Source organism: Mugil cephalus, chromosome 15 (genome assembly GCF_022458985.1).
Source record: "Mugil cephalus isolate CIBA_MC_2020 chromosome 15, CIBA_Mcephalus_1.1, whole genome shotgun sequence".
In the NCBI taxonomy this organism is placed as follows: Eukaryota; Metazoa; Chordata; class Actinopteri; order Mugiliformes; family Mugilidae; genus Mugil; species Mugil cephalus.
This window is the reverse complement of record NC_061784.1, coordinates 219,256-247,084: the sequence shown is the minus strand read 5'-3', so window position 1 is coordinate 247,084 and position 27,829 is coordinate 219,256. Positions and strand designations below refer to the sequence as shown.

The window sequence follows — 27,829 nt, the reverse complement described above, 5'->3', positions numbered from 1 at the left end:
AATGAGAGTTGGATTCCACCAGGCCTGCCCTTTGTCACCGGTTCTGTTGATAACTTTTATAGACCAGGGTGACCCGAATGAATATTGTATCCAATGTAAAGTGAGTGTCTTTGATAAAGCACTATATAAAACCAATGGGTTATGATAATGCGGGAGCTTTCTCACAATATGAGCCATGTCTACATTATGAGCTGTTATAACATTATGAGCCTTAAATAATGAAATAAGTTATTACATTATTACATTATGTGCAAAACAATTATTACATTATGCACTCATGATTGATTTTATTACTTTATTGAACTTTTATTACTTTTAAGTTATTACATTATGAGCTATTATTACATTATGAGTTGCTACAGAGCACTTTATACACAACCAAAGTGCGTTACATAATAATATATGAATATGAATAACAACAATAAAATCCAAAGATAAACAAATGAATAACAAAAAATCCAAAAGATAAAATTAAAAAAGACAATTAGGCGAACAGCAATTAATATATGATATCAGGGATACAAAACAGCACACAAAAACAACTTTCTCCTCACACAGGTTCGAAAGCCTGGGAGAAAAAGTGAGTTTTAAGAGAAGATTTAAAAATGTCCAAAGTCTCTGCATGTCCAAAGTCTGCATATGCAGTGGTAAACTGTTCCATAGCTTAGGGGCAGCCACTGCAAAAGATCAATCGCCTTTAGTTTTTAGCCTGCATTTAGGCACTTCTAAGTATGACTCATTTGCAGATGCCAGAGCTCTGGTCGGTCTGTGAACATGTATGAGTTCAGCTAAATACACTGGGGCCAATCCATTTAAGATTTTAAAAACAGACATCAGGATATTAATATCAGTTCTGAAACAGACAGGAAGCCAGTGCAGAGAGGTCAGATGTGCTGATATATGTTCCCGTTTCTTTGTGCCTGTTAAGAGCCAAGCAGCATTTTGCATAAGTTGTAGGCATCGCAGTGAGCGCTGGTCTAAACCTAAGTACAAGTTGCAATAATCTAGTCTTGAGGAAATAAAAGCATGAATAAGCTTCTCCAGGTCACTAAGAGAGAGGTATGGTTTTACCCTGGCCAGAAGTCGCAGCTAGAAAAAAGGCACTTTTGATCACAGAGCCAATTTGCCTGTCAAATTTGAACTCATTGCCAAAATGAAACCAAGGCTCTTAATGACAGAGCAGTTTTTTGAACCCAGGGAGGAGGGCAGAGTATCAGCGCAATCATTGTAATGTTTATGACGCTGAAACCCTGTGACTTCTGTCTTGCTGTCATTTAGATTGAGGAAGCTGAGGCTCATCCAAGTCTTGATGTCAGTTTTACTGACAAGTAGAGTTTGTACAGAGACTTTGCAATTCATTTGTAATATGTACTTGTGCTGACATCTTGATAAACTTTTATACTGGTACCTTGGTACGCCAGCTCATGATTCCTGGCCCAGTGCAATGCAGCTTCTTTCTGTTGAAATCTGGAGAAACAGACCAGGAACAAGTGGGGGGATATCTCCATAGGTCGGGGTCCAGTGGGCTCTCTCCAATTGAGGCAGCGCAGGAAAAACATCAGGGCCCATCGCTTGAATCAATGCCTTGGACATGAACTTAACGGGATCCTTGCCATCCTTGCTGTCTTCAGGATTGTTTAATATAAGGAGGTTAGCTCTCTGCGAGTGATTCTCAAGGTTGTCAATACGATCAAGAAGTGACTGGTTATGGTTTTAGAGGGTTTCAGTGGTAGACTCTGCTACCTTTTAATCTTTCGAAGTTGTCCCCAGCCACAGACTCAACTGAGGTGGGACAGCCCTGGGAAGGCTTCAATGTTGATTGCAGTGTCCAGTGAAGTCTGCAGTGGTTTTATAGCCTCTTGGATCAGGGAAGAAACATCCTCCTTTAATAAAGTTCTCTGTGTAGTGAACTCTGAGCTGTACAGCAGCACACTACATTCTATTTTAGGCAAAGATGTGACCTTTGTATAGGTCAAAATAGAAGTAACAGCAGTCAATGACTGCAAATGAAATAAAAATCACAAAAATGAGACAGAAATACTCAAAGTGCTTGTAAGTTCAGAACTTGAGTAAAAATGATTGCTTCCAGCACCCAAAGATAATTCTCCAGTGACCAGTAGAGTCATTTATGGCAGTTTTGTCCTCTCTAGTGTCTTAGCAGCACACACAAATAATGTGTGATTTGGGTGATAACACTGCAGGACCCTTTGTGTGGTCTGGTATTTGCGCACTTCACACACACACACACACACACACACACACACACACAGACAGTCAAAGGGATTATCCAGGAATTCGTCCGTCAGTGTCTCCTAATAGGAGTGTGTATGTTTGGGCTGACAGTGTTTACACCCAGATATTTTCTGAGGAGGAAGTCTTAACAAAAAGTAACCCTGTTGACGTTTGTCGGAGTTTACCCTGCTTCCCTCTACCATCCTCTCTGTGAAATGTGACGCTGTACTCCATGAACCTTCCAAACTGACTAATCTTCGCGAATCAGGTCCTTAAAAGGCAATTTTTACTGCCACAATCAAACATCAGAGACTCGCCTTTATCCGATAATGGTGTGTTTTACCGTGAATCTGAACTCTAAAGCCAACAAAAAATGGTCAACTTGGGGAGCAGGGAGAGAAACAAAGAAGACTAACAGACTTTACATGCATACACACATACAGTATATACATATATGAAAAAAAAAAAATATATATATATATATATGTGTGTGTTTGCATGTGTATATATATATATGTGTGTGTGTGTATATATGTGTAAAAACTCAACTAAAAAAAAATGGGGTGGGTGCCAGTTATGAACACACATCTGTATATCTGTATATACTGTGTATGTGTGTTAGTGTATACAGAGTTTTCCCACACTGGATGGGGGTCAGTGGAGAGTGGGAGCACACAGGAAACAAAGTCTGCTGGGAATTTAAACCCCGAGGAATCTCATCTGCTGTTCATCAGCCTTCAGTCACTCCTGCACACATGTACTTGCACACTGACATTGTTTACTCTAAACAGTACTGATTAAATAACTCCAGCATCGAAAGTACTGGTATGACACAATATTTTGAGAATTTTGCTTTCATTAATGACAAAATGTCTAAAACATTAACGAAGAGCTTCTTTAGGATAATTTCATTATTTATGTACTTAGCCCTTAGCACTTTCTGCAAGGATTACATTTTTTTTTTTTTTTTACTGATTTCCACTCGACTGTGCTTTGCAAGTTATTTTAGTTGTTTTATATGTTGGATGTGTTTGGTTGTATGCTATATTGCCTGCATTTTCATGTTGCTGGGTATGTGAATGGTATGTAGAGTATACACACAGATGTTCTGGGATAAATTAGGTTCCTAACAGAAAAAAGTACTGGTTCAACTGAAAAAACAGACAAAAATTGCCATCAATCACAACACTGTGCTGCCCTCCACATATGTAAAGTTCATTGCAACATAGAAATAAAAGTATAATGGATTTCAAAAGGATGCATTCTTTCTCAAGGAAACAGAAAAAACAGGGGGCAGGGCAACAGAGGAAAAGAGGGAGGGAGAGAGTGACATGCCACTGACATTACTCGTTTACGTGAAGCAGCAGCAGACCCTCTATTGATCACCTTCAGGATGAACCACAGACCACTAGGAGTTCATGGCAATAGCCAGTCTGGGGGTTGCACCGACAGCCCCCGAGCCAGGAGCCGTGACAACCTGCTGATGTACGATGATTTTGGAGAGGAATACTGTTGCACTGGACGATGTCTTGGGTAAGTCTTCCATTTTCATTCCTTGCTCAGACAGATGTGCAGTGGGCAGGTATGTTTATGTTCTGTTGTTTTTCTAAAAATTATTTTACATAGTACTGTTACAGACCCCCGGCTTCAAGGCACGCATACTGTATATACCTGTATATACACAGACATTTGAAAAACACTTAAGAAAAAACACCATATATATATATATATATATATATATATAGTTGTATATAATGTTAAATGAATATCTTATGTGGTTTTCGAACAAAGCATGAGTTGTGATATTTCTCACTGCACCTCACCAGTGCATTGCACGAAAACTAATATTAAGAATAATATAGGATGTTTCCTTTCCAAAAATGGAGTAAGAGCTGAATTATTCAAGTCAAATGTATAATATCTTCATGTGTCTATTTCTTGATTTTTGAAATTTAAATGTGTACAAATCTGTTTACAACCAACAGTATCCCCTAAAAATGCAACATTTATTAATGTTTACAATCAGTATGTTTACATGCATGTGAAAAAAATTAATTATTCCGTTAATTCGACATTAACTGGACAACTTAAGTGCATGTAAATATTACTCTGACTAGTACTACTACTCTGAAATAGTAGGAGTTTTCCTTATCCGATTAAGACACCCAGACAACGCAATTGGAAATCGATTTTTTCCGCCCTGTTTACACTTAATCGGACTACTAACCAGACAACAAGTCTGCGCATGCGCTGCAACCATTGTGATGGAGTATGACCTCGGAACAAAAGCATCAAAGAAAGTCGATCTCAGAAGAAGGTAAACAGAGCCGGTAGAAGAACCACCTGAGGGATAGCGCGCAACATATCTGCACCATAAGTAGTGCGTACATTATGTACAGGTTTACAAAAGTTGTACTACTATCCATCTTGTTGTTGTTTGAAATACTAGTCTGCATGAACGACTTTTGTTTATTATATGACAGGACAGGGTGTCTAAACTATGGTCCGCAGGCCAATTGCGGCCTGAGAGCGAGAGCGAGTGAGACACAGTGCTTAGTAATAGAAAATAAATTATAAGAGATAGAAATAAATTCTAAGATATTAGAGGACAGGAGCCAGAGAGGAGAGAGGAGAGGACATGTCCTCAGTGCATTGTCCCCCTGCAGCCTAGGCTATAGCAGCATGGCTAAGGGATGGTTAAGTCCAGCCCTAACTATAAGCTTTATCAAAAAGGAAACTCTTAAGCCTGACCTTAAACGAACCCAACTGGGAGCTGGTTCTGCAAGAGAGGAGCCTGATAGCTGAAGGCTCTACCTCCCATTCTACTTTTAGAAACTCTAGGAACCACAAGTAGACCTGCACTTTGAGAGTGTAGTGAATTATTGGGACAATAAGGTTCTATGAGGTCTTTCAGATATGATGGAGCTAGGCCTTTCAAGACCTTGCATGTGAGCAGGAGGATTTTAAATTCAATTGTAGATTTTAAAGGGAGCCAATGAAGAGAAGCTAATACTGAAGTAAAATGATCTCTCTTGCTAATTCCTGTCAGTGCTCTTGCTGCAGTGTTTTGAATCAATTGGAGGCTTTTTAAAGAGCTATTTGGGCAGCCACACAGTAATGAGTTACAATAATCCAGCCTGGAGGGCGCAAATGCGTGAACTAGTTTTTCCGCATCACTCTGAGAAAGAATTTTCCTAATTTTGATGATATTACCAAGGTGAAAGAAAGCAGTCCTGGTAATTAGGTAATGAATCTCTGACATGTTTAGGGCAAAATACAATGACTTCTGTTTTGTCTGAGTTTAAATGTAGAAGATTACAGGTCATCCAAGCATATATCTTTAAGGCATGCTTGGAGTTTAACCAGCTGATTAATTTCATCTGGTTTCATGGATAAATATAGCTGGGTATCATCTGCATAGCAATGGAAGTTTATGCTGTATTTTCTGATAATATTGCATGTATAATATGAATAATATTGGTCCTAGCACAGGACCCGAGGAACTCCGTGGCTTACTTTGGTATATATAGAGGAATTGTTGTTTACATGGACAAACTGGAATCAGTCTGACAGATAAGATTCAAAACAGTCTAATGGAGTTCCTTTAATCTTGATCACACTTTCAAGTCTCTGCAGTAGAATACTGTGATCAATAGTGTCAAATGCAGCACTGAGATCTAGCAGGACAAGTATAAAGACAAGTCCATCATCTGAAGCCATGAGGTGATCGTTGATAACTTTACCCGAGCGGTTCCTGTACTATGATGAGCTCTTAAACCTGACTGAAACTCTTCAAAAAAAACATTCTTGTTTAACTGATTAACCAACTGATTGATTTCAAATTTGTAGTTTGCATATGCAGTACAATTTATTTATTACCTTCCTCCAAATATATGTCAGTCATGGTGAGTTTTTATAATCTTGAGGGATGTTAAGTCATCAAGTTTCAGTTACGTTAAAAAAGAAGGAAATATTAATGTTTGGTCTGGAAACTCCACCTCCTGGTGGTCGTGCTTTGGGCGGGAGAACTGCGGTTGGCCATCTTTTTGCTGGGGTTGCGACTTTGGACGGCTCTCCACAAAGTAAGTATAAATTATTTCATAAAACGTCTGAGGTAGGGACTTTATGCACTGTCTCACTGAGCCAAGGTTACATGCCATTAGCAACATGAATAAGTTAGTGGCTATTGCTAGATTAGGTTACCACTCATTAGCTAGGTGACTATTGACTGTTGTTTTATATGTGGCCTTATTGAAATGTACAGACACCATGTGTTTTGTGTCCTAAATATTTAGACTGAAGTCTAAAAATTGTTGTGTACAATGAAGTTAACATTCAGGTCAGCTTAATTTACTGGGGAGGGGCAACCAGCAGTAAAAATCATTCTTCAAATTGACATTAAACTTCCAAGTTTGAGCTGGCGGGCCAATTCTCCATTTTACTCTGGGTTTTCAAGATAAACACCAACTTTTGCTCAAAGCAGCAATGGTCTATGCACACACATACACAAATGCCTCGCACGCACATACTGAGAGTGAGAGGTTAGATGGACTGTAGCTCCAAGATCTGAGCTCAATGCTCAGATGTTGGTGCTAACAAACAGTCTGTCCTTACCGTCCCTGCAGCTCAGAGAGAGAAAGAGGGAGGGAAGTGTCGAGCAAGCTGCAGGTTGAGGAGAACAAAACATGTTTTCTGTTCAGTCAAAAGCACTAAAGCTGTGTGATGCTTCCTCACTGCTGAATTTAGTATGAATTCGACTGAAGTTTACACCTGTCTGCTATGTGTCCACTAAATAGACACACCCACTGTTGTTTTTGTGTTCTTACTTATTTGATTTTTCTTTTCAAGAAGTGGACAAACAAATGTTGTTTTTCACTATTCAATTCATACAAAAAAAACAAACAAAAAGAATAATCTTTTTTTGTATTCAGGCTAAATTGAATATCCAAAGGAACAGGATATGATAATTTTAAATGTATGTTTTTTTTTTTTTTGTTTTTTTTTAATTATTCATTGATTTATTTTTTTTTAATAGGTATTTGGTGTTGCTCTAGTTCAGAGACCAGTGACCACTTTGCATAAAGCACTGTTCCAAAGGCTCTGTAGTTAATGGTGAGTGTTATTAAAATTATTTTTTTTGATTTGTTTGACTTTCAAAATTCATGTAAATGACAATGTTGCTATCAATTTCTGAAATATTTACCTAAAGATTTTGTATACAGTGTGCTAAAATGTCAAGAATACACATATTGTCCAGTTTACTGGATCCACATTTTTAGCTAAGTAAATCTTAGTAGCTAGCGTGGTTAGTCAGTATACCCTCTCTGGTAACACTTTCTATGAAGGTTGTATTTATAATACCCTATGAATGCACTCATAATATTTTATAAGGTGTCTATAAAGCATTATAATGGTCATTATTACATCTATACATATTCACAAGTCGTCATAACCAACTTCATGATGCATTATGACAACTGGGTATGAATGACAATTTCAATCTGAATAGTGCATTATAAATATGTCAATATCTGCCTAGTCACTTGTTAGTTTTATGATGCATCATAACTACTTTGCTTTGATAAATGTGCATAGTGATGCATAATGAGTTTTGACTACTACTATAGTCCTTTATATCTGTAGCTATAAGTATATGTAATAAAGTATAATAATGTATACATCTCCCTACAGCACACAGTTATAAACAGCTATGCAATATCATAAGTGCTATTTGTCAGCTCTAAGTAAAGTGACAAGAATATGACATTATTATTAACAGATATAAGTTACTATGAGTAATTAAAAGGTGCAATGAACTAAGTCCTGACTCTGGCATGTTTACCTGATATGCACAATATTATAAATGACTATGTTAATATCATTTGTCAGCTTTAAGTAAATTAGTTCAAATGAGGTGTTGTTATAAATAGATATAAGATTATTATAAACAAATATGAGTCACAATGAAATGAGAGCCTGGACAGTAAAGACAAAAGGAATGCATTTAGTTCACTTTATTTTCATTTAAACAATACTCTGAGCACATTACACAAACACATGAAACACGTGAAACGGGCCACAAAAGTGGCACGGCGTGGTCATAGAGATGTAGCTCTTAAAAGTGCCTTTGAGTTGGTGAGGTGATTCAGGGTCAGAGGTCAGGAGATGGTTTGACAGTAACTACAAGAAGAACAGAGGCAAATCTTTAGTGCTCTAGCTGGGTTTGTTTTTATGCAGAAAAGTTTGATTAAAAACAAATAAACAGATCACGTTTTTTTTGTTTAAAGCAGCCTAATGAGTCATTATGTTACCATATATCATGCAGGCACCGCAGATTACCCGTAGGTGGCTTAAGCTAGCTACATGAAAGTTACCAGACACGCCTAGTTTTAACACACAAATTAGATCGTTTTCATATTCTTGCGTTTAATGATTCGAAATCATTGCTTTAATACGTAAAACATGTGCTTCATGTAAGCAAAGTAAGGCATTAGCTCACAAAACACTGGCAGGACAGAGACACATCCTACCTGTCCTGTAGAGGGCTCAGCGGATAAAGGACAGAAAAGCCGCTTTATTAATATTATTATTATTGTAGAAATGTCATTCCTTAGTCCATGACCCCTGACCTCTGACCCCACCCAGCCACCTCCCTCCCCAGCTTCACCCACTGGCCGTAAAGCATTGACTGTATTGTAAAGCGGCTTTTCTGCTCTTTCTCCGCTGAGCCCTCTCCAGGACAGGTAGGATGTGTCTCTGTCCTGCTAGTGTTTTTTGAGCTAATGCCTTACTTTGCTGAAATACAGCAAATTCTAAAATATTAAGCCCATGATTCCCAAGTATTTGGCTTGTGATGCTTGTCACTTTTCGGATGTCTACAAGTTTTGGCATCGAAGGAGGTGCCTCCTCTAGGTTAAGGTGCAGACCATAAACCATAGCTTTCATCTGAAAAGTTATGGTAGAGGGCTTTTAAATCGAAATAGATATGTGGTACATACATATCAGCATAATGCTGTAATAAAAGAATTAACACAGGCCAATCACAAAACAAGTTTCTTACTGAAACTCACCAAGTATTCGGACATTACAGCATAATACTTGTAGTCATATATTCATGTGTTTTTAATTGGTGCCTTTTGTGACTGTACACTCTGTAGACTGATGATGAAGCCATCCAAGGATCCATTGAGGACACCAGAGTAGGGATATACATTGTCAGGCCAGGAGATGCTGCCAGTAGTAATGGGCAGATGAAGCTTCATGAAGCATTGAAGCCTTTCATCCAGTTGGTTCACTCCAAAGCTTCTTGAAGCTTCTTGAAGCTTCATTTGCTCTAGTAGGACATCTACTATCTAATGGACGCAAAAATATTAGTTGGCATGAGTTTGAAGTGTGTGGCATTTTGCAGAAAGCATGTGAATAAAACTGTCAGCAAAATAAAGAAGTATGCAAAACATGTATATTGTAGTGATGGCAGTATACTGTGTATATATATATATACTGGCAGTATAGAAAATGATTATTTGGAAATGATGGAAATGGAACCGATCATTTACAGTGAGGTGAGGGTGGTTGGGGTTGGGGTATGGTAAGCAATGATTGTGCTTTTGTAACGTTGAGGTATGGCCAGTGATTATGGTTTAGGGGACACATCATTGTTTTTTTTTTTAAAAAAACAACAGTTTATCCACTGTGGCAGGTCTTAGGCGAACCACTTCCCAAATCAGTCACGTGATATCAGCCGGGCAGCGAGGCTTCGGACGTCATCATTTTCAGCTCCTCCCATAAATGAAGCAAGCCTTGATACGCGCATCGTGGTAACGCCCCCTCCCCTACTTGGCACATGCTTCGAAGCCTCAATACGGAACGTTACATCACTAGCCTCCAGTAAACCACAGCACATCGGGGTTGTCCTTGAAGGCTAGATGGTACTGCTTGATCTGGACAACATTGCATTTGGTGCTGCAATGTTGTTTGGCTTAATGTATGCTTTGAACCTCAACTATTCCACTGAACTGTGGTATACTTTTGAAGTGCTCCAAAAATTCTCTAAGAAAGCCCAAGTCCCTAAAAACAGACTCTATCAGTGAACTGTTGGCATATATGATAAGTCTGAACCAACACAGTTTACCTTGTCAGCTCCTTGGAATATAGAACATTGTTGCTCTTTCATTGCATTAATGAAAGAGCTACCACTACGGTCCATCTGAGCACTTATGGAACTCACTTGCACTGCCTTTCTGTTTGCCACCTAATATTTAGTTTAAATATAAAGAGCATTGTGTGGCGCATTGCTTTGTTTCAAGACTTCTGAACCCAATCTACCATGTTAGCCCCTTGAAATATTGACAGTTCACTGCACTGGTAGTGGACTGAAATGATGCAACTCACATGCATTGCCTTCATGTATGTTTTCGGCATAATTGTTTATAACCACTGTCCTTTCCCATGACATTGAAGTCGGTGATCATCCACCCATTAAGCAGGATGCTTACCGGGTTAATCCCACAAAGCGCTCACTCATGAAACAAAGACACTAGGTTAGATTCGGTGAGCTTGTGCAGCTGAAAAGTCATCCTCCTAGGCTTCAACAACAAGGCCTCTTATTGAGTCTTCTGAGTTGTGGCTGGTTAAGGTGGTTAAGCACAGGCCAAACATACTTGCACAGCCAGTGAAGTACAGATGGGTGTAGCAGTGCGCCAAATGAAACACGGATGTAGGGACTAGGGTTTTTAGATTGGAACCAAAATGGCCAACAGTCATCTCTGTGATGTGCTTCGCATCTCAGCCACTAAATTTACCCCTGACCTGCCAGCTGTCCTTCAGACCAAAGTGCAGCATCACTGCTCCCACTGTGCGCAACATTCCGCCCATTACAGGTGAGTTAAAATGATACAACTCAATAAGTCTATTAAAGTTGATGATAATTTTTAACAAACGTTAGTTGATGTGTTAACAAGATCAATAATTGATTTGTATAATAAGCTTGAAATATCCACATCGACTATTTCTCTTGTCTCTCCCTTCATAAAGGACACTGAAGAGGGATCAGCACCCTAAGAAACTATCTGAGGCTGTCACTGAGAGAATGACCTGTCAACCTTTTTGTAAATAAAATAAAAAAAAAAATGAAAATCTAATGGAGAGCTCTGATGGAGTTTTTTTTCCTCTTCAAACATGTTCAATTATCAAATGTACAGCGGGTAAAATAAGTATTGAAAACATCACAATTTTTCATAGTAAACACATTTCTAAAGGTGGTTGGCAACAACCCAGGTAATCCATACATAGAAAGAGACCAAAACAAATAAGTTCACAAATTATGTGTAATAATGTCAAATGACACAGGGAAAAAGTATTGAACACGTTTACTGATATTTAATACTTTGTACAAAAGCCTTTGTTGGTAAAAATCAGCTTCAAGATGCGTCCTGTATGGAGAAACTAGTCACATGCATTGCTCTCAAGTGTGATTTTGGCCCATTCTTCCAGACAAACAGTTTTCAAATCTTGAAGGTTCTGTGGGCCTCTTCTATGAACTCTGATTTTTAGTTTTTTCCATAGATTTTCAATTGGATTCAAGTCCCGTGATTGGCTGGGCCAATCTAGCTACTGTGTTGTTTTTATGTTATTAGAGCTACACACACATACACAGGCGCGCAAGCGCACCCCACACATACACATGCACACACAAACACACAGGAAACTTTATGTTATTACAGTTACAGATACACTCAGGAAGAGAAGTAGGATGTACAAACATGCACGCAAAAGCACGCATTACATTCTCACACACAGGCTAACTGTGCTAACTGTGCTAACCGTATGCTAACTGTGCTAAATGTGGGCTAACTGTGCTAAGTGTCTGTGAAGGTTTTCAGTCATCCAGGTCATGGTAGTCCAAAAAAGCATTGAATAAGGTCAGCTGGACTTGTAGAATTTCTTGAAGACGTTTCGCCACTCATCCGAGTAGCTTCTCCAGTTCTGATAAACTAGTGGGAAATTGAGGTTTAAATAGGAATAAACTGAAACTTGCTTGACCAGAAACTGGGGTCACTAATTACCATAATGGCTGGTACTTACCTGTCCTTGAATGGGGGGAGCTGTGTGCCTAGGCTAACTTATTCTATGAATAGAGCTCTAACGAGGCTATTGCCCATGGGAGCCTGGAGGCTCAAAGTGTGAATGTTTTTGAAACTTCTTGGGGACAGAAGTCAAAACTGAATTATAAATAGTTGGTAAATTAAATCTCAGTCCACCTCCTCTGTTTAGAGAAGGTTTCTCCACTTTGACATAGATGGCTTCCTTAACTCCTCTCTCAAACCATCTGTCCTCTCTGGCCAGGACTTTGACGTTGGTATCCTCAAAGGAGTGTCCTTTGTCCTTCAGGTGGAGGTGGACTGCTGAGTCGTTTCCTGATGAGCTGGCTCTCCTGTGTTGGGCCATGCACTTGTGGATGGGTTGTTTAGTTTCCCCAATGTACAAGTCTGTACATTCCTCGCTACACTGAACCGCATACAGAACATTACTCTGTTTCTGTCTAGGTGTTTTGTCTTTGGGGTGGACCAGTTTCTGTCTTAGTGTGTTTCCAGGTTTGAAATAAACTGGGATGCAGTGTTTACCAAAACAGGAGGGCAAGGACAAGGAGGGAAAACACATTAAACAAACTCTTTGTCAAAGGCTCAAAAAGATATCCCAGGAAGGACAGGGAAGAAGAGCACAGCAAAAGGAAGAACATCACCATCCCCTACATAGCTGGTGTATCAGAGAAACTGAGGAGAATTTTTGGTAAGACTAAAGCTGTCTGTTGGCATCCAACTTGGTTCTCAGCCAATGGCAATGACAGGAGGGAGGGGCGAGACACCTGCACCACATAGTTGATGATGACTGGCTAAGGTGGAGTGGAGTAAGCTTTCGTGATAATGACGAGTGTAGAGGAAAAGCTGGCCTTTTCAAAGTGGAAGTACAGGCATTACTTCAATATCCTTGAGGTAAAAGGAAAAAATGTAAATGTGAAGTGTACATTTTTGTGATGAAGAAAATACTTCAAGTACAGTAGTATAGCCCCTTTCACATCGTGCGAAAAACCCGCTTCGACCCAAGTTTTTTGCTCTGATGTTGATATATCTGCCTGTTAAATTTTGATCGACAGCCTGACAGACTGCATCATTGTGGAAGCTTCAGCTCAAAAACAAGTTTTGATCTACTCCCATAAAGACTGATCTCTGAAGGGCAGAGATTTTAGTTACTTTTTTCAGTCAAACAAATCAAATGTGTTGTTACACAATTGTTAACGGAAGCGCATAGATGAACGGCGACTGTGTAACTGTGTTTATATACAACTTGTATAGTGATATCCCACACTTTTTTAAAGATCGTGGCAGTGCGGGAACTGTGTAGGACAAAGCGATTTATTCTAATATCAGCAGCCTTTTGAAGAAGCAGGGGTTTGACAGGTCAAGAAACTGCAGCGTCATCTGCAATGTACGTGATGAAGTATGAGAGAGCTAAAAACAGGCACGCAGCTCTCACAGCGGCAGGTCCTATCCCACTTTTGCCGATGTGAAAGCACCAAAGGCAAGTTGACCTGGGTAGACCCGGGATTTTCAATGTGAAAGTGGTATATGTCTACCAGTTAGGGTCTGAGGTGCAATAAATATTATATATGTGTTAGTACATGTCTATGCAATTCTACTCTATGCAACTGGAGTTGCTAACTCAGTTACTTTTTGGGAGAAGTAACTATAACCAATTACTTAACGTGCCCAACACTGGATTACTTGTGGATTACTTGGGCCGTTACCAACACCTGGTAATTTTCATGTCAATAGCACCTTTAGAAATAGGTTTACTATGAAAAATTGTGGTGTGTACAATACTTATTTTACTCGCTGTAATTTACTTGCATTTAATTAAGTTTGGCATTATTCATGCATAAGAAGTGAGACAGTATACTTCACATCTAGTGAGTTGCCCGGTCCTTGGTATATTTTTCTATATGCCGCCCTCAGGAAAACAATTTGGACACCCCTGGACTAAATACGCATTTATATTTGTTTACCACTTAAGGACAAGGAACCATATGTGTTAAATTAATTAATCTTGCTTTTCCCCATGAAAATTTTAAAAAGTTCGCCACACACAACAAATACAGAATAAAAAATGTTCAGACACGTTGCAATAAAGTGAATATTTTTTATTCTGCATCTATTATGTGTGGCAAAACTTGCCTGAACAAACAGTAAAAAGATCTGAGCTGCGCAGGGACTCCTTTTTACAAGTGAAAAAGTTGTCTTGTCCTACAATAACTTTTAAGGGTTAAAATTTAGAATTTCCAAATATTTTAATGATTGCCCTTTAAACAGTTTACTACTGTTTACTACTACAAGTTTACTACTAGCAGAGACTACAAATATACTGCAATGTACTGTAACTCATCTGTAACCCAGTTTGACAATCAGATCTTGTCCAAATACGTCTTTTGTCACCGCTTCATGCTATCTCAAATGACAAATCAGATTTGTTGATTTTAATGAGAAATTTAGTGTTGTGCTAAAATGGTCTAGCACACACATTCACACACCAGTGCCACACACACAACTGGGGGTTCAGTGACTTACTCAAGGACCACCTGCTCTGCTCGCAAAGCTGATCTTGTGAGTTACCAACACATTTGTTGTAGAAGTTTGGTTATTGTGTCCATAAATCAACTTGGGCAAAATATTGTTTATGTTTATGTCCCCCGACTCTCTGACAGTCACAGCAGCTCTGAGAGGCAGCTCATGGCTCGTCTCACCACTGTAAAACGACGCCAGGCTCTCCGTGGTCCAGCCTACATGTTCTCTGCTCCAACAGTCAGCCTGTCAGACGTGGAGCAGCGCTTCCTGGAGGCAGCTGAATACGGCAACATACCGGAGGTGCGCCGCATGTTGCTCCATGTGCCCAACTTGAACGTCAATGCCGTTGACTACATGGGACAAAATGCCCTGCAGCTTGCTGTGGCCAACGAGCATCTGGAGGTGACGGAGCTGCTCCTGGGGAGGGCAGATTTGGCCAGAGTGGGTGATGCCCTCCTTCTAGCCATCAGTAAGATGTACATTTATGGATAGAAAAAAATACATTTGAGACTCCTGAACTCATGGAAGCTGATATTGGAGTTCTCAAAATAAGTTTTGCACAAATGTCAGACACGAATGTACATCATGTTTAGAATCCTTGAGAGTCATGTAATGGTCATCTTTTAAAGGGGCATTCCATAAAAGCATGAACAAGTGTTGTAGTTGAGAGATCAATCAGATAGGATTTAGTTAGTGGTAAGTTCCACCGCAACCCTGCCCAAGGGAGCTCAATATACTGCAGTTTGAGAAAACATGTGCAAATGGATAAAACACAAGAAAATTAGGAAAAGTTTATATCTATTTGTCCACAGGTGTAATGAAAATATTCCCACCACAACCAAAACAAAAATGTACTGCAAAATCAAACAGAAAGTGTCTTTATGTCTTTATCTGTCTTTATAAATATCTTTACCTGTACCTATATCTGTAGCTATAGTGTTTATTATTTCCCGTGTATGCTTAAAAATTTAACAGCATTATGGCACAAAAAAGAAATTATCCTAGTGGGGAAGAAAAAGGCTGGAAAAAGAAAAACAATCATCAAGGTAAGTAATGTGATGTGGGGTGAATGGAAGAGATGTAACGGAAGTTTTTTGCAAGCTAGGTTTTTATTTGTCGGGACATTTGTCTATTAATAAACCCAGCTTTAGTGCTTCATGGAAGTTTGCTAAAATAAAATGAACATGTCACATGTGAATGGACTATCTTGCGCTATCTTGCCATGGAACTGACTGACTGATTGAAGTGACTGACACTAAACATGTTTGGCTGAATAAGCATAGCAAGGAGGGAGATTTGTGTAGATGTTTGCTATGTAATTGTCCAGTGGAAGTTGTCTCTCAGATATTTGCTACTTTACGATTACTCATGATTCATTTGTTAAGTTTAGTGTATTTTATAGGCCTCTAGAAGTGTGCCACTGCTTTATAAATGACACTAATTGTTTTTTAAGGGACTAATAAATATTAGACCTATTGTTGACAATTGTGGCAGTAGATCATTTATCTCTGTTATATTACTTTAATATTATATTAATATTTATTAGTTTATATTACTAATAAGTACCATCAGTAAATAAGTGCAGAAATACAGTAACGGTCGAGTTTCCTTGGTAACCTAAGGAGCTTTATCTTTGCAGGAGCTCCAGGCATTGAAGTAGCGCGTTCTTCAGAACTTCCTGAGCAAGAATCCAGGACTTCCTCCTAACCAGCAAGAATCAGGGCCGTGTTCATTTGCAATTTACATGGTCAGCTGCCTGTTTTAGGTAAACCAGTACATCCAACTGACTATCATAAGGACTTTCCGATTCAAACAGGACAGATATAGTAGGTAGACGATGATTATCCCATATTTCACATTTCCTCGAAAAAATATTTCATCATCAACATTCCAAATATTATACATAATTTTGGACTGTACTCCACCAAGAGTAGATGTCACTCATCAAGGACTGTCAATATGGACAAAGCACCACAAAGAAATGAACATTTTATAGGATTTTCTGCTCCTTCTCCTCCAACAGGTCTTCGTTTGTTTTCATTGTTGTATCTTAAAATAAAAATGCTGGTTTATTGTGTTTTTATTTCAGACTTTCAACATTTTAAGTAAACATTTTATAAATACACTCTGTATCTGGTTATTGACTTTTAGTGCTTGCAGGTGTAGTATGTTTTTGCTTCACACTTTGAGTTGCTGGTGTTGAGTTGCATCACATTTCTGTTTTCAGTTGTGTTCTGTTTTGCACACATTTTCTCAAGTTGCAGCATGTTGAGCTCTCTCAGCCACTGTACAAAACTGACCTACAGTACTGTGCAAAGGTGTTAGGCAGGTGTGTAAAAAATTATTGTTTTTGTTAGTGTTATTGGGGTCCAAGCAGCGAAGCTGCGAGGAACCCATTGCGATTCTACATTTTTGGGGGTCCAAGCAGGGAAGCTGCAGGAAACCCATTGTTTTTGTTAGTGTTATTATTATTATTATTATTCCGCCTTCTTCCGCCTTCTTCTTTCATGGCAGCCCATAGAACCGTATGGTAAGAGCTTAAGAACAGTGGTATATTTAATTTGACTGAGTCACATGTTGCTAGTAAGTACGGTCTAGCGTCACCAATGGGTCAAAGTAGCTGGGGAACAATAGTCTGGATAGGCGGGGGAAGAAGAAGGAAAGAGGGGGAAGAAGGGGGAAGAAGGAAAAAGAAGGAAAAGAGAGGACATTTTGAAAAAATGAGAAAAAATGGAAGGAGCCTGTAGTTATTAGTGTCTCTGCTGTCCATCACAAGTAAAAGCACACATATTCTGGTCTATTAATTTGAGAAATCTAACCAAACATGACGCTTAACTGCAGAATAGCATAGGAGGCTCTTGATCCAAAGGTCGCCGGTTCGATTCCACCATTGGCCTTTAACACAGACTACTACCAAGTGTTATCACATGAAACTAAATGTACTTTTATAGTCATTTTAATATTTCGGAATTAAGTACTGCAACAATGTTATCGTTTTCTATGAGTGAGTTTGCATTTTTGCAGAAAAAAATTAAGACACTCACTGAAATGTAACAAATTTATTACAAATTTCCCACACACACAAACACGTGTGTTAAAGTTAAAAAAACAAAATAGAACAGCAGCAAATTAAGACTTTTTTCTTTTAAAACTATTAACATTATATACATATTGACAAAGAATGTCACACCATGTTTTTTCCATGAGAGAAGTTGGTGGTGGAAAAAGCGCTCAGGAGTGACGACCTGATAGTATATGAGGGATGGCTCTGTTGGATCATACCACAGTTTCGGGTCTTTGCGCAGACGCTGGTCTTTCCACAGGGCTGCTGAAATGTATGGTCTTCAGCAGCTTTATGGGCAGCCAGGCAGCATCTGAAACAGGTGCAACCCCACATTTTTAGGCAATGGCAAGGTGAGAGGAGCAGAGGGGGTTCCTGTGGAGACACAGGAGGAGGTGGCAGATAACACTTAATAAAAATAAAATAAAATACTTAAAATAATAAGTTTAAAACATAGATATGATAACAATCTATGTTTCAAGTGTAGTAGAATATGTTCTTACAGCTGTAGCAGTGGAGGGCAAAATGGAAGAAGCTGGGCTTGATACAGGAACAGGAGAAGGAGGAAGAGAGACAGGAGAAACAGTGTGCGTCCAGGTGGTGACACTTTTCTTTTTGTGGGGCTTGTGATGGGGCTGGATACATCAGAGGTCTGAGGGAATGAAGGCACAGTTCACATTATATGATAACCATAGATGGTAATGAATGAATGAATCTATCATTATTGGCACAGCAGTCAATAAAACCAAATCAATTAAACATGGAATGAATGCATGAAAGCCCCACTATAGTTACTGCTACATGAAAACAATAACAGTGTACCAGTGTATTTATTAAATCAAAGTCTATCTATGTATCATTCTCTTTACATTACCTTAGGTGAATGCTTCCCAGCCAAACTTAAGTTTGGCTTTAACATGGCACCATGAGAGCCACCAAACCGTGGCTTTGTAAACTAACAAAAAGAAAAAAATGGCCTTAACTGGGACATTTTTTTATAGTTGAGTATATTAATAATCTCATCTCATCTCATCTTCCGTATAACTTAATCCTGCACTAGGGTCGTGGGGGTTGCTGGAGCCTATCTCAGCTGGCATCGGGCGAGAGGCGGGGTACACCCTGGACAGGTCGCTAGTCTATCACAGGGCTAACACAGAGACACACAACCATTCACACTCACACTCACACCGAGGGTCAATTTAGAGTCACCAATCAGCCTAATGAGCATGTCTTCGGAGGTGGGAGGAAGCCGGAGTTATATTAATAATAATTCTAATAATAATAATGTAAATATCAGCATTACTTACTGATGCCAAGGTTCACCACTAGCTGAGGAGACATCCTTTGGTGGTGGTGAACCCGCAGGTGAGGGTCTTGGCTGTAGCGTCTCAGCAGGTGAAGGCCCTGGCTGCTGTGCCACTGTACATGAGGTTCCTGGATGCACTGAGACAGGGAGCGAACTGGAAGGCTAGAGGTTCACAGACAAGATAAAAACAAATTGTAATACAACAGAATTGAACACCAGCACGTCATAAGAGACTTCAGATATGTTCTTTACATGAAAACCACAGTTACAGCTCTGTGCACCTCCAAACAGTGACATCTGTCCCCTCATGTGCATTGGGCATTTCTCAATCTCTTTGTTTGACAGCAAATAAGAAGGTGCTCCCTTTAAATATGTCATAGCTTTACATTTAATATGATACACATATCACTCTGTCCAGGTTTACCTTCAGACATAGATCATGCCACTTCTTCTGACGAGGTGCTGGTCTGTTTCCTGCCTCAGAGCCAAACGCCTGATCTCCACTCCTCCTCTCCCACGGCCCCATGTTTTTTTTTGTTTGGAAGCCATCTGCTATGAACAGGAAAATGATATTTATACCAATACAGCTAATATTTGCTCATAACACAAATATGAACAATGTGCACACTTTTGTAACTTACTAATACACAGATACTTGTGCACACCGTAGGTTCTTACTTGCATACAATCACACAAACAAACAGCTAATTATAAACTAACAGCAGTAGCCTACATATTATATATTTATTATTATTTATGACAACAGAAGTGAATATTATACAGATTTCATTCATACCGTAGTTTATTATCAACTAGTAGCCTACCAGTAGCAGCGGTGCATATTGAAGACAGTGGTTACAGCAGAAGTGAATGTAGACAGTAGACAGATTTACTGCCTAACGTTACTGTAGCTTATTATTAACTGGTAACAGTGAATATTCAAGACTTTTGTGACAACAGAAGTGAAAACTATACAGATTTCATTCATGATGTTATGCTAAAAGTACATAAGAACATACTCTCATACTCTGACGTCATACTGGCATACTGATAAGCAGCACGTTACAGTGATACAGCGTTACTGTACGTTACCGGGAGTTGTAGTAACTACGTCGCTGTCGGAGCAAAACGGTCACGTTTGAACTACAGACGCGATGCCACGTCAAAGTCGTTTCTTTTAATAGTTGTTTCTCTCTTTAATATATTATTAATATCTGCCTAGCTACCCGCTAGTTTATTTAATACAACATTATAAAGGAGCGTGTTTACGTTTTGCGATGAATGAAAAGTTAACACCGAGCAAGCTGGACAGTTGATGGAATACAACGATATTAGCCACATATTTACCTTTTGTAGTTACAGGCAGCTGAAGGTTGGACGTCTTTCCAGTCATTCGAGGCGGTAAATTTGAAATGACAGTAGAGGTCTTCTGCGCCTGCGTGAAGGCCGGCCGGTTGAATTTTGGAGATGCGCCGTCGTGATTGGCCGTCGGAAAGATGGAAATGGCGGACCGCGATTGGTCCGCCTCGCAATTTTGGACACAGTGACTGGCCGAAGCAAAGATGGAGAAAGATGGAGGGGAAGATACAGACTCTCGCCTTCCCGCTACAAAAAATCCTCTCTCCTTCTTTTATCTCCTCCGGTGGAGCTCCAGTGGGCTCCTTTTTTAAGGATTTTCTGTACCCAGGGAGAAGAAAACTAAACAGCTTCCTGCATCTCTTTCTCCTGACTAGCCAGGTCAGTAGCTTCGCCACTATGCAGGTTATTTGTAAATGGACAGGGCATCTTTCTTCCTGTCAACAGCTCGTGAGGTGAGAGTCCTGTTGTGTTGCTTGGGCTGGATCTCAATGGGAATGGGACCAGAGGTTTAGCCTCTGTCCAACTTTAAGGACTCTTCCATAGAATGGGTCCCATTATCCTAACAGATACTTTCTAGGACCCCGTAGTGAGGTATTAAGTCATATATCAACCAATTTATGACCTCTTGAGCTGTCTCAGTTCTGGTGGGTTTAGCTTCCACCCATCTAGAAAAAGTATCAACACAAACAAGCAAATATCTACAGCCTTTTACTCTCTGATTACTCCCCATTTCAGACCATGTCAATCACCACTTCTTGCCATGGTCTGTTTGGGACGGGAAACGCTCCCATCCCACGCCCCCATCTTAAGAGTTGCTCGTGGGTTAAACTTGGAGCAACTGGAACATGTATCTACAAAATATTTACACACTTCTGATAGATAGGGATGCCACCACTTCTGCCCTATCATTTCAGTAAGCCTTCTTCCTGATTGATGTCCCCTTTTGTGTCCCTCTTCACATAACATCATCAGCAAGGTAGAGGAGGTGACAATTCTCCCATCATGTGACCTCCATATGCCTGTTATTTTACATTTACTGGCACCTTTTTCAACCCACGCCTGTTTCTCATGAGGGGCTGCTTCAGCTTGCATACTCAACACTTCACTAATGACTTTCTGTTCCATAGTCTCATTGCTTTCTTCCTTCATTCCTTTTAAGATCATTTGTAAAGTTTTGCTGAGTTTTTCTTCATAGCCGGCCACCTTTTTAGCCGCTTCATCAGCTGCATTGTTGCCTAGTGCTGTCATACCCGTCCCTGGTTGGTGTCCTGAACATTTTATAATTGCTGCCTTGTGGGGTTTGGAGAGAGCTTCTCGTAACTTCATCATTTGAATCATGTGTTTCACAGGTTTGCCCGTACTGGTGAGGAAATCTGTTCTCATCTATTGTTTTAGATCTACATGTACCGCTTTCACAGCATAAGCGGAGTCGGTGTAGATATTCACTTCCTTTCCCTCACTTAGTTCACATGCTCGAGTTATAGCTATAATTTCTGCTAATTGTGCGGAAGCTGGAGGTGGTAGTATATCTGCTTCTAAGGTGATCCACATGTGTTCTTTTATCGGAGAGGCCTTCCTGCCGACTACAGCATAGGAGGCAATTATACCTCCTCCTGGTATTACATGAATATGATCATCTGTAAACAGATTGTCGGCATCAGCTGTCGGTGACTATGTTGGGAAAGATGTTCATTTGTTCTCTAACCAAGTTTTCACAGTCATGTGGTATTTCACTGGTTAAAGGAGCAGCCATGTTGTTTTCTGAACTGACATAATGCATATTTGGCTGGAGCAACATCTCCTGCATTCTACTGGTCCTTTGTTGGCTTAGGGTAAACTTTTGGCAGGAAATGTAGCTCGTTACCGCGTGGTTTGTGTGTACTGTGATGTCCTGTCCTCGTGTGATGTGAGCTGTCCCTTTTAGTGCTTTAGCTATAGCACATAAGGCTCTGCTGCAAGTAGGATGGCCTTTTTCCACTGGTTCTAATTTAGTGCTATAATAGCATAACACTCTCCTCCAGTGAGCTCCGGGCTGCCACAGTATGGAGCTCACAAAACCATCTTTTTCTTTCACATCAAGTTCAAACATTTTCCCCAAATCAGGAGCGGCGAGCTGGCTAGCCTGTGCTAGCTGTTGTTTTAAGGTGATGAAGGCCTCTTCCGCTTTCTTAGTCCAGGTAAGGTTAGCTTTTAGCTGGCTATGTCCTGTATCTGTAATGAGTCTCCTTAACGGGGACACAGTTTCAGCGTACTCTGATATGTAATTTTTACTGTAATTTGCCATCCCCAAAAGGCCATCATTTGTCTCTAGGTTTTGCATATGAAAGTATGTTGTTTTGTGGTTCGCTGTCATACCTACCCCCTGTCCTGAAATTATTCTCCCGAGGAACACCACTCGAGCTCTGCAGTTTTGTAATTTCGATTTGAATACTTTAAACCCTTTAAACCCACATGAGCAAAGCGGCTGTCAGTTGTGCTACGTTTTCCTCAGTCTCGCCTGCGATCAGAATGTCATCAACATATTGCAATATACAACATGATTGCAACAACGGAATTTGGAATTTTGGAATTTGGACATTAGAACCCATAGTGAGTGGTTAAACAGGGAAGGACTATCCGTGAGGCCTTGTGGTAATCTAGTATAGGTATATTGCTTCCCTTCAAAAGTGAACGCAAACAGGTGTCTACACTCTGGCACTATAGGGATGCAGAAGAATGCATTTGATAGATCCATCACCATAAACCATTTAAATTTTTGATCTAGATTAGAGAGCATTGTGTATGGGTTGGGTGTCCCAAAATGTGTAGTCCAACCTATGCACCAACCTATGATCTGCCCTCCCTGGTTTACACTGTGTTGTAATCAGACTTACATGGTAGCTTTAAGCAGGCTTTCAATCATTCCCCTGATTCCATTTGCCTTCTCACTCGATAGGGGATATTGAGGTTGTTTATGATCTCTGGTGTTTTCATCTGTAGTATGATAGTTTGTATTTCTCTGCAATGTCCTACATCAAAAGGTCCAGTTGCCCACACTTTGTCTGGTATTTGTTTCAAGAGTTGCATAGCCAATTCAGAGTCAGTGTTTTCTCTGACATTTGTTCTTCGTTTTTCAACTTTTTCCAACTCGCACTGAAATGTTCCATTATACTTTAGCTTGTAGCATTTACAAGAGGGACTATATTCCATTAGCGTGGTCCCTGTCACTGCCTGCCAATTATTTGCATCAATAGCTTGTGTTATCATAGGTCCTAAGTTCTTAGCTTCCCCTGTATAGGACACCTGGGGGATATTGTTGATACATTTGATATATGGGTACCGGCCCTTCAATTGCTGGCAGGGGTATTTGAATTTGGCCACTAAGCGGGGGGGGCCTAAGGCATTTGGGCTTTAATCTTTTAGTTTTTTTTCATTTTATCATTTATCAGTGACCTTGTCTTTCAGCTCCTTCAACTGTTCTCTCTTCTCTAACCGCACCTGTTTGTCCTTTTATCACGGCTTGCTTAAACAGTCTCTGTAGTGAGTCAGTTAATGGACTGGACCCCTTGTGACACTCCCATAGTTTTAACAAACGGTTTATGCACTCCTTCCCTGCTTCCCCGGGCTTTTTGTAGGTATCATTCATTTGATTAGAATCAGTTTTTACTGGGTATTGAGTTCTCAAAGCTACCCAGAGCCTAGGGGCCAGGCATTCAAGAGGTTCCACTGCAGTGACCTGTACGGTCCCAGTGGCTGTTTCCAACCGGGCTAGTTCATGGGGTTCTAAGTGTGTGGCAAAACATGCTCTTATGTCTCCCATGGCCAGCACCTGCCCACTTTAAGTTTTTAGAAATTCTCTGATCCAGTTATTTACTCCCTCTTTGGGGTCTGGCAGTGTAGTGTTTAGCAGTGCTTGGTCTGCATAGGATAGGGGTTGTACTGTCCCATACTGGTCCTAGTTTCTATCGGGGGAACTGACCAGGAGCCTCATTCTTCTGTGTGGACCTCAACTGATAATGATATGTCTCTTTTTGTCCATGTACCCGTTGTGTATCTTGGGTCAAGTCACGTGGATACGGCATGTATGTTGGTGATGCCTGCCTCTGTCCTACTTCCCTGTCTGATTCTAATTCTTCCTGTAATGGTATGTTTGGGACACGATGTTCTCTAAGTGTTTTGCAGTCCGTGTTCCAATCTTTCCAGTGCCTCAATCTGTTTTGCAGTGTTCTCTCCCAAATGTTTCAGGACCTTTGTTAGAAAAGCAACTGCTAAAATGCATGCTTGTAAATTTTATATGCTCTTCAATCTTAACCTTTTCTTTTTCTTTCTTTCCCTTTGATAACCTGTCATCAGTTGAATCAATTGTTTTTGTTTGGTTTTTATATTGTAGAGAGTTCCCGTAAAGAGTGGTTGTCGGTGGGGGGGGGGGGGGGGGGGGGGGGGCTAAGCCACCGAACAGACCGCCTGTTGTTACGTCTCTGCACCATTTTTCAAAATCTTTAAGCTCTCTTTTTGCTCTCTTCTCCGGGAAAGATCGTTTTATTCTGTCCCTCCTTTCCTTTATATGGGCTCCTAATGTCCCTGGTTCAGCTGTGTCTGAATCACACATACTGTGTTCTCATTCACACACTCTGGCCAGCTGAGAGGTACGGCACGCTATGTCCCGAGTTCTCGGCCCAAGTGACCGTTCACGTAAGGACCTGGTCACGACACCAAAACTTATTTAGACCCTTGAACAGCTTACTTCAACAGACAGTGGACTTATGTTATCACCGTGAGGTTTCCATCCACCCGCTGCTTCGGCGTGCTCTGCAGATCTCATTCACAACAGTAAAAACAAAAGACACCTTATTAATACCTACATAAACCTCCTAGTCTCTTTTATCTTTCTCTATTTTTGCTGCTTTATAATGATTGCTTATTTTTTATTCTATTACCTCAGAGGGTGTCTTTTACACTCAGACAATCAGGCAATATTGGGATCGAATTGTCTGAATGAGAGACCTCTAAATTCTTCTCCTGTACTTCTCCTACTCCCTTACCTCATTTCCCTTCAGGGATGAATGAAGTAATCTATCCATCTATCTACTCACACATTCCGAGTGGTAGCTTTTATTCTCTGAATACCCAGTGGATCCAGGTGCCTAAATATTCAGACAAAGGGTGACCTTTTAAACCCTAACTTCTAGTCTGTTCTACTTGAGTATTCGGAGTGGTAGCTTTAATTGTCTGAATACCTAGGCGATCTACAAGCCTAGATATTCCGACAAAGGGAGACCTTTTAAACCCTAACTCCTAGTCTGATCTACAGGGTGTTCGGAGTGGCAGCTTCTATTCTCTGAATACATAGGCGATCTACAAGCTTAAATATTTAGACAAAGGGGACCTTCTAAACCCTAAACTCCTAGACTGCGGGGTTTTGGGGGCTGATCAGACCCCTCCGGCCTTAAAACCGTGCTAGTCAGCCCTTTTTCTTATCTTATCTTCTTTTCTCTTCTTTTCTCATAAACTCAGAGGGCAGCTTTTACATCCAGGCAATCAGGCAATATCCAGCCTGACTATTTGGATGAGGGGAGCTTCTAAACCCTTCTCTGGTCTTTTATACGACTAATCCGTATGTATTCTGTGTTTTATTCTTACAAACGGTACTACTATTGAATCATACTCTCACAGCCACGAAATGTCTCATAAGACATGCAGAAATTTGAGAAATTTAAGAGGTTTTCTGCTCACCTTTTACTTAGTTGCGGCCAATGACTGTAAGAGATGCTCCTCCAGTGTAACTACATTCCTTTCCTGGTATCCGGGACAAGCCCCCAATTTGTGAAGGAGGATATTTACCTCTCCTTCAGCCCAGGATCTTTATACCGTTTGGAAAGGGTAGTTCACCTACGCACAAATCACAATTTCTCGCGTTTTGGATATTTATTTGGTACACAGAGAATAGATATTGATTTCAGCGCTGAGGCTTTGGTCAGTTCACCTTAGGGGTAAAAAGAACCAAAAGCCCCACTTCAGGGAGGTACAGTGATCTTATTCTACCTAGACCCCGCCCGTAAGACAATGGGGAGGAGTACTGCCTCTCATGTGTCAGTGAGTTTCTATGTGTAGCCGATTAGCTTCATCTGGTCTCCAGCAAGTGAGATATTAGGGTGTAATGTGTCCTAGTCTGTGAGCAAGCTATAGTGAAGCGAAAGACAACGATTGATATGGTGAGATAGCGTAAGTAACATTCTTCTTGATTCTTCCCAAGGTTATACAAGGCTGAAGGCCTTATTAACCCCTCTAAACCCAACAATGCTGTGTTTTAATTTATGCTGGTCGCCCCCCCTCGGCGAGAGCCCGGTGGTCACCTGTTCGCCCAGCCTTTGAAACGTGTACCACACATTTAATGTCTTTACGTTCGTTGCATTTTGTCCCAATCACAATCAGTGGGAGAGTAAGCAGCAGTTGTGTTTCGTGTTATGTTGTTCAACTTTAAGGATACACAACAGCTCGAACAAGAAACTGCTTCAGAGCGAACGACCGGAGAATTCACTCAGCAGTACGTCAGTGCGCAATGGCAACGCCATTAAAAGGCTTGTAGGCATTTATCAAAAGGGATTGATATTAATAATCAACACAGTGTTAATGATATATTTAATAATAACACATTACGGTTCATGATATAATGATCTCAATTGCTCTGTTATCCTTACATAAGCTAGTAGCAACATACATCAATTTAATTTTCCAAAGCTTTACACATACATTCAACACGTCCATAGCAGTAACATGATATAAAACATCTTCATCAAATTGGGAACATTTAACAAGACATCCACGGACATAAGCATGTACATTTACTTGGAGTTACATCGGCGATCATTGCTACATCCACACACGGCACATCGATTGTATCCAGCCATTGTTATGAATGCAAATGAGGATTATTTTATATAACCCAGAGACTACTGCAGTCACGCCATCTGCGCTTCGGCGAGGCACGGTCGCGCTATCTACACTTGAAAATCGAGTGCCCGTCTACATCGCATCGGACGGTAAAACGTTTGAGCGGCTTTATGGTGCATTCAAGTGCATCCCGTAAACTCGGAAGTCTATATTTTTCTTCTTATTTTCATTTGTTGAAATACATATATCAGTCATTACTTTATTGTTATTTTACTACATTCTATTTAATGATTAAAACTAAGTGACAGAACATAATTATTGAAGCATATTCAGAATCCAACTCATTTCTGCATAGTCAGATTTGAAAACTTAATTAAGAAAAGA

General features: G+C 40.2%; 1 protein-coding gene across 2 annotated transcripts in view; it reads left to right on the top strand.

Annotated features, from left to right (window-relative positions):
* Positions 1–3,601: 3,601 nt before the first annotated feature.
* The window catches only part of trpc6a (transient receptor potential cation channel, subfamily C, member 6a), a 69,023-nt gene continuing 44,795 nt past the window's right edge, over positions 3,602–27,829 (top strand). For both annotated transcript variants that reach the window (XM_047607541.1, XM_047607539.1), the window contains exons 1-2: positions 3,602–3,765; positions 14,990–15,318. In XM_047607541.1, coding sequence (XP_047463497.1) covers positions 3,626–3,765; positions 14,990–15,318 — 469 coding nt within the window. In that variant the 5' untranslated portion in view covers positions 3,602–3,625. The remainder of the gene's footprint in view (positions 3,766–14,989; positions 15,319–27,829) is intronic.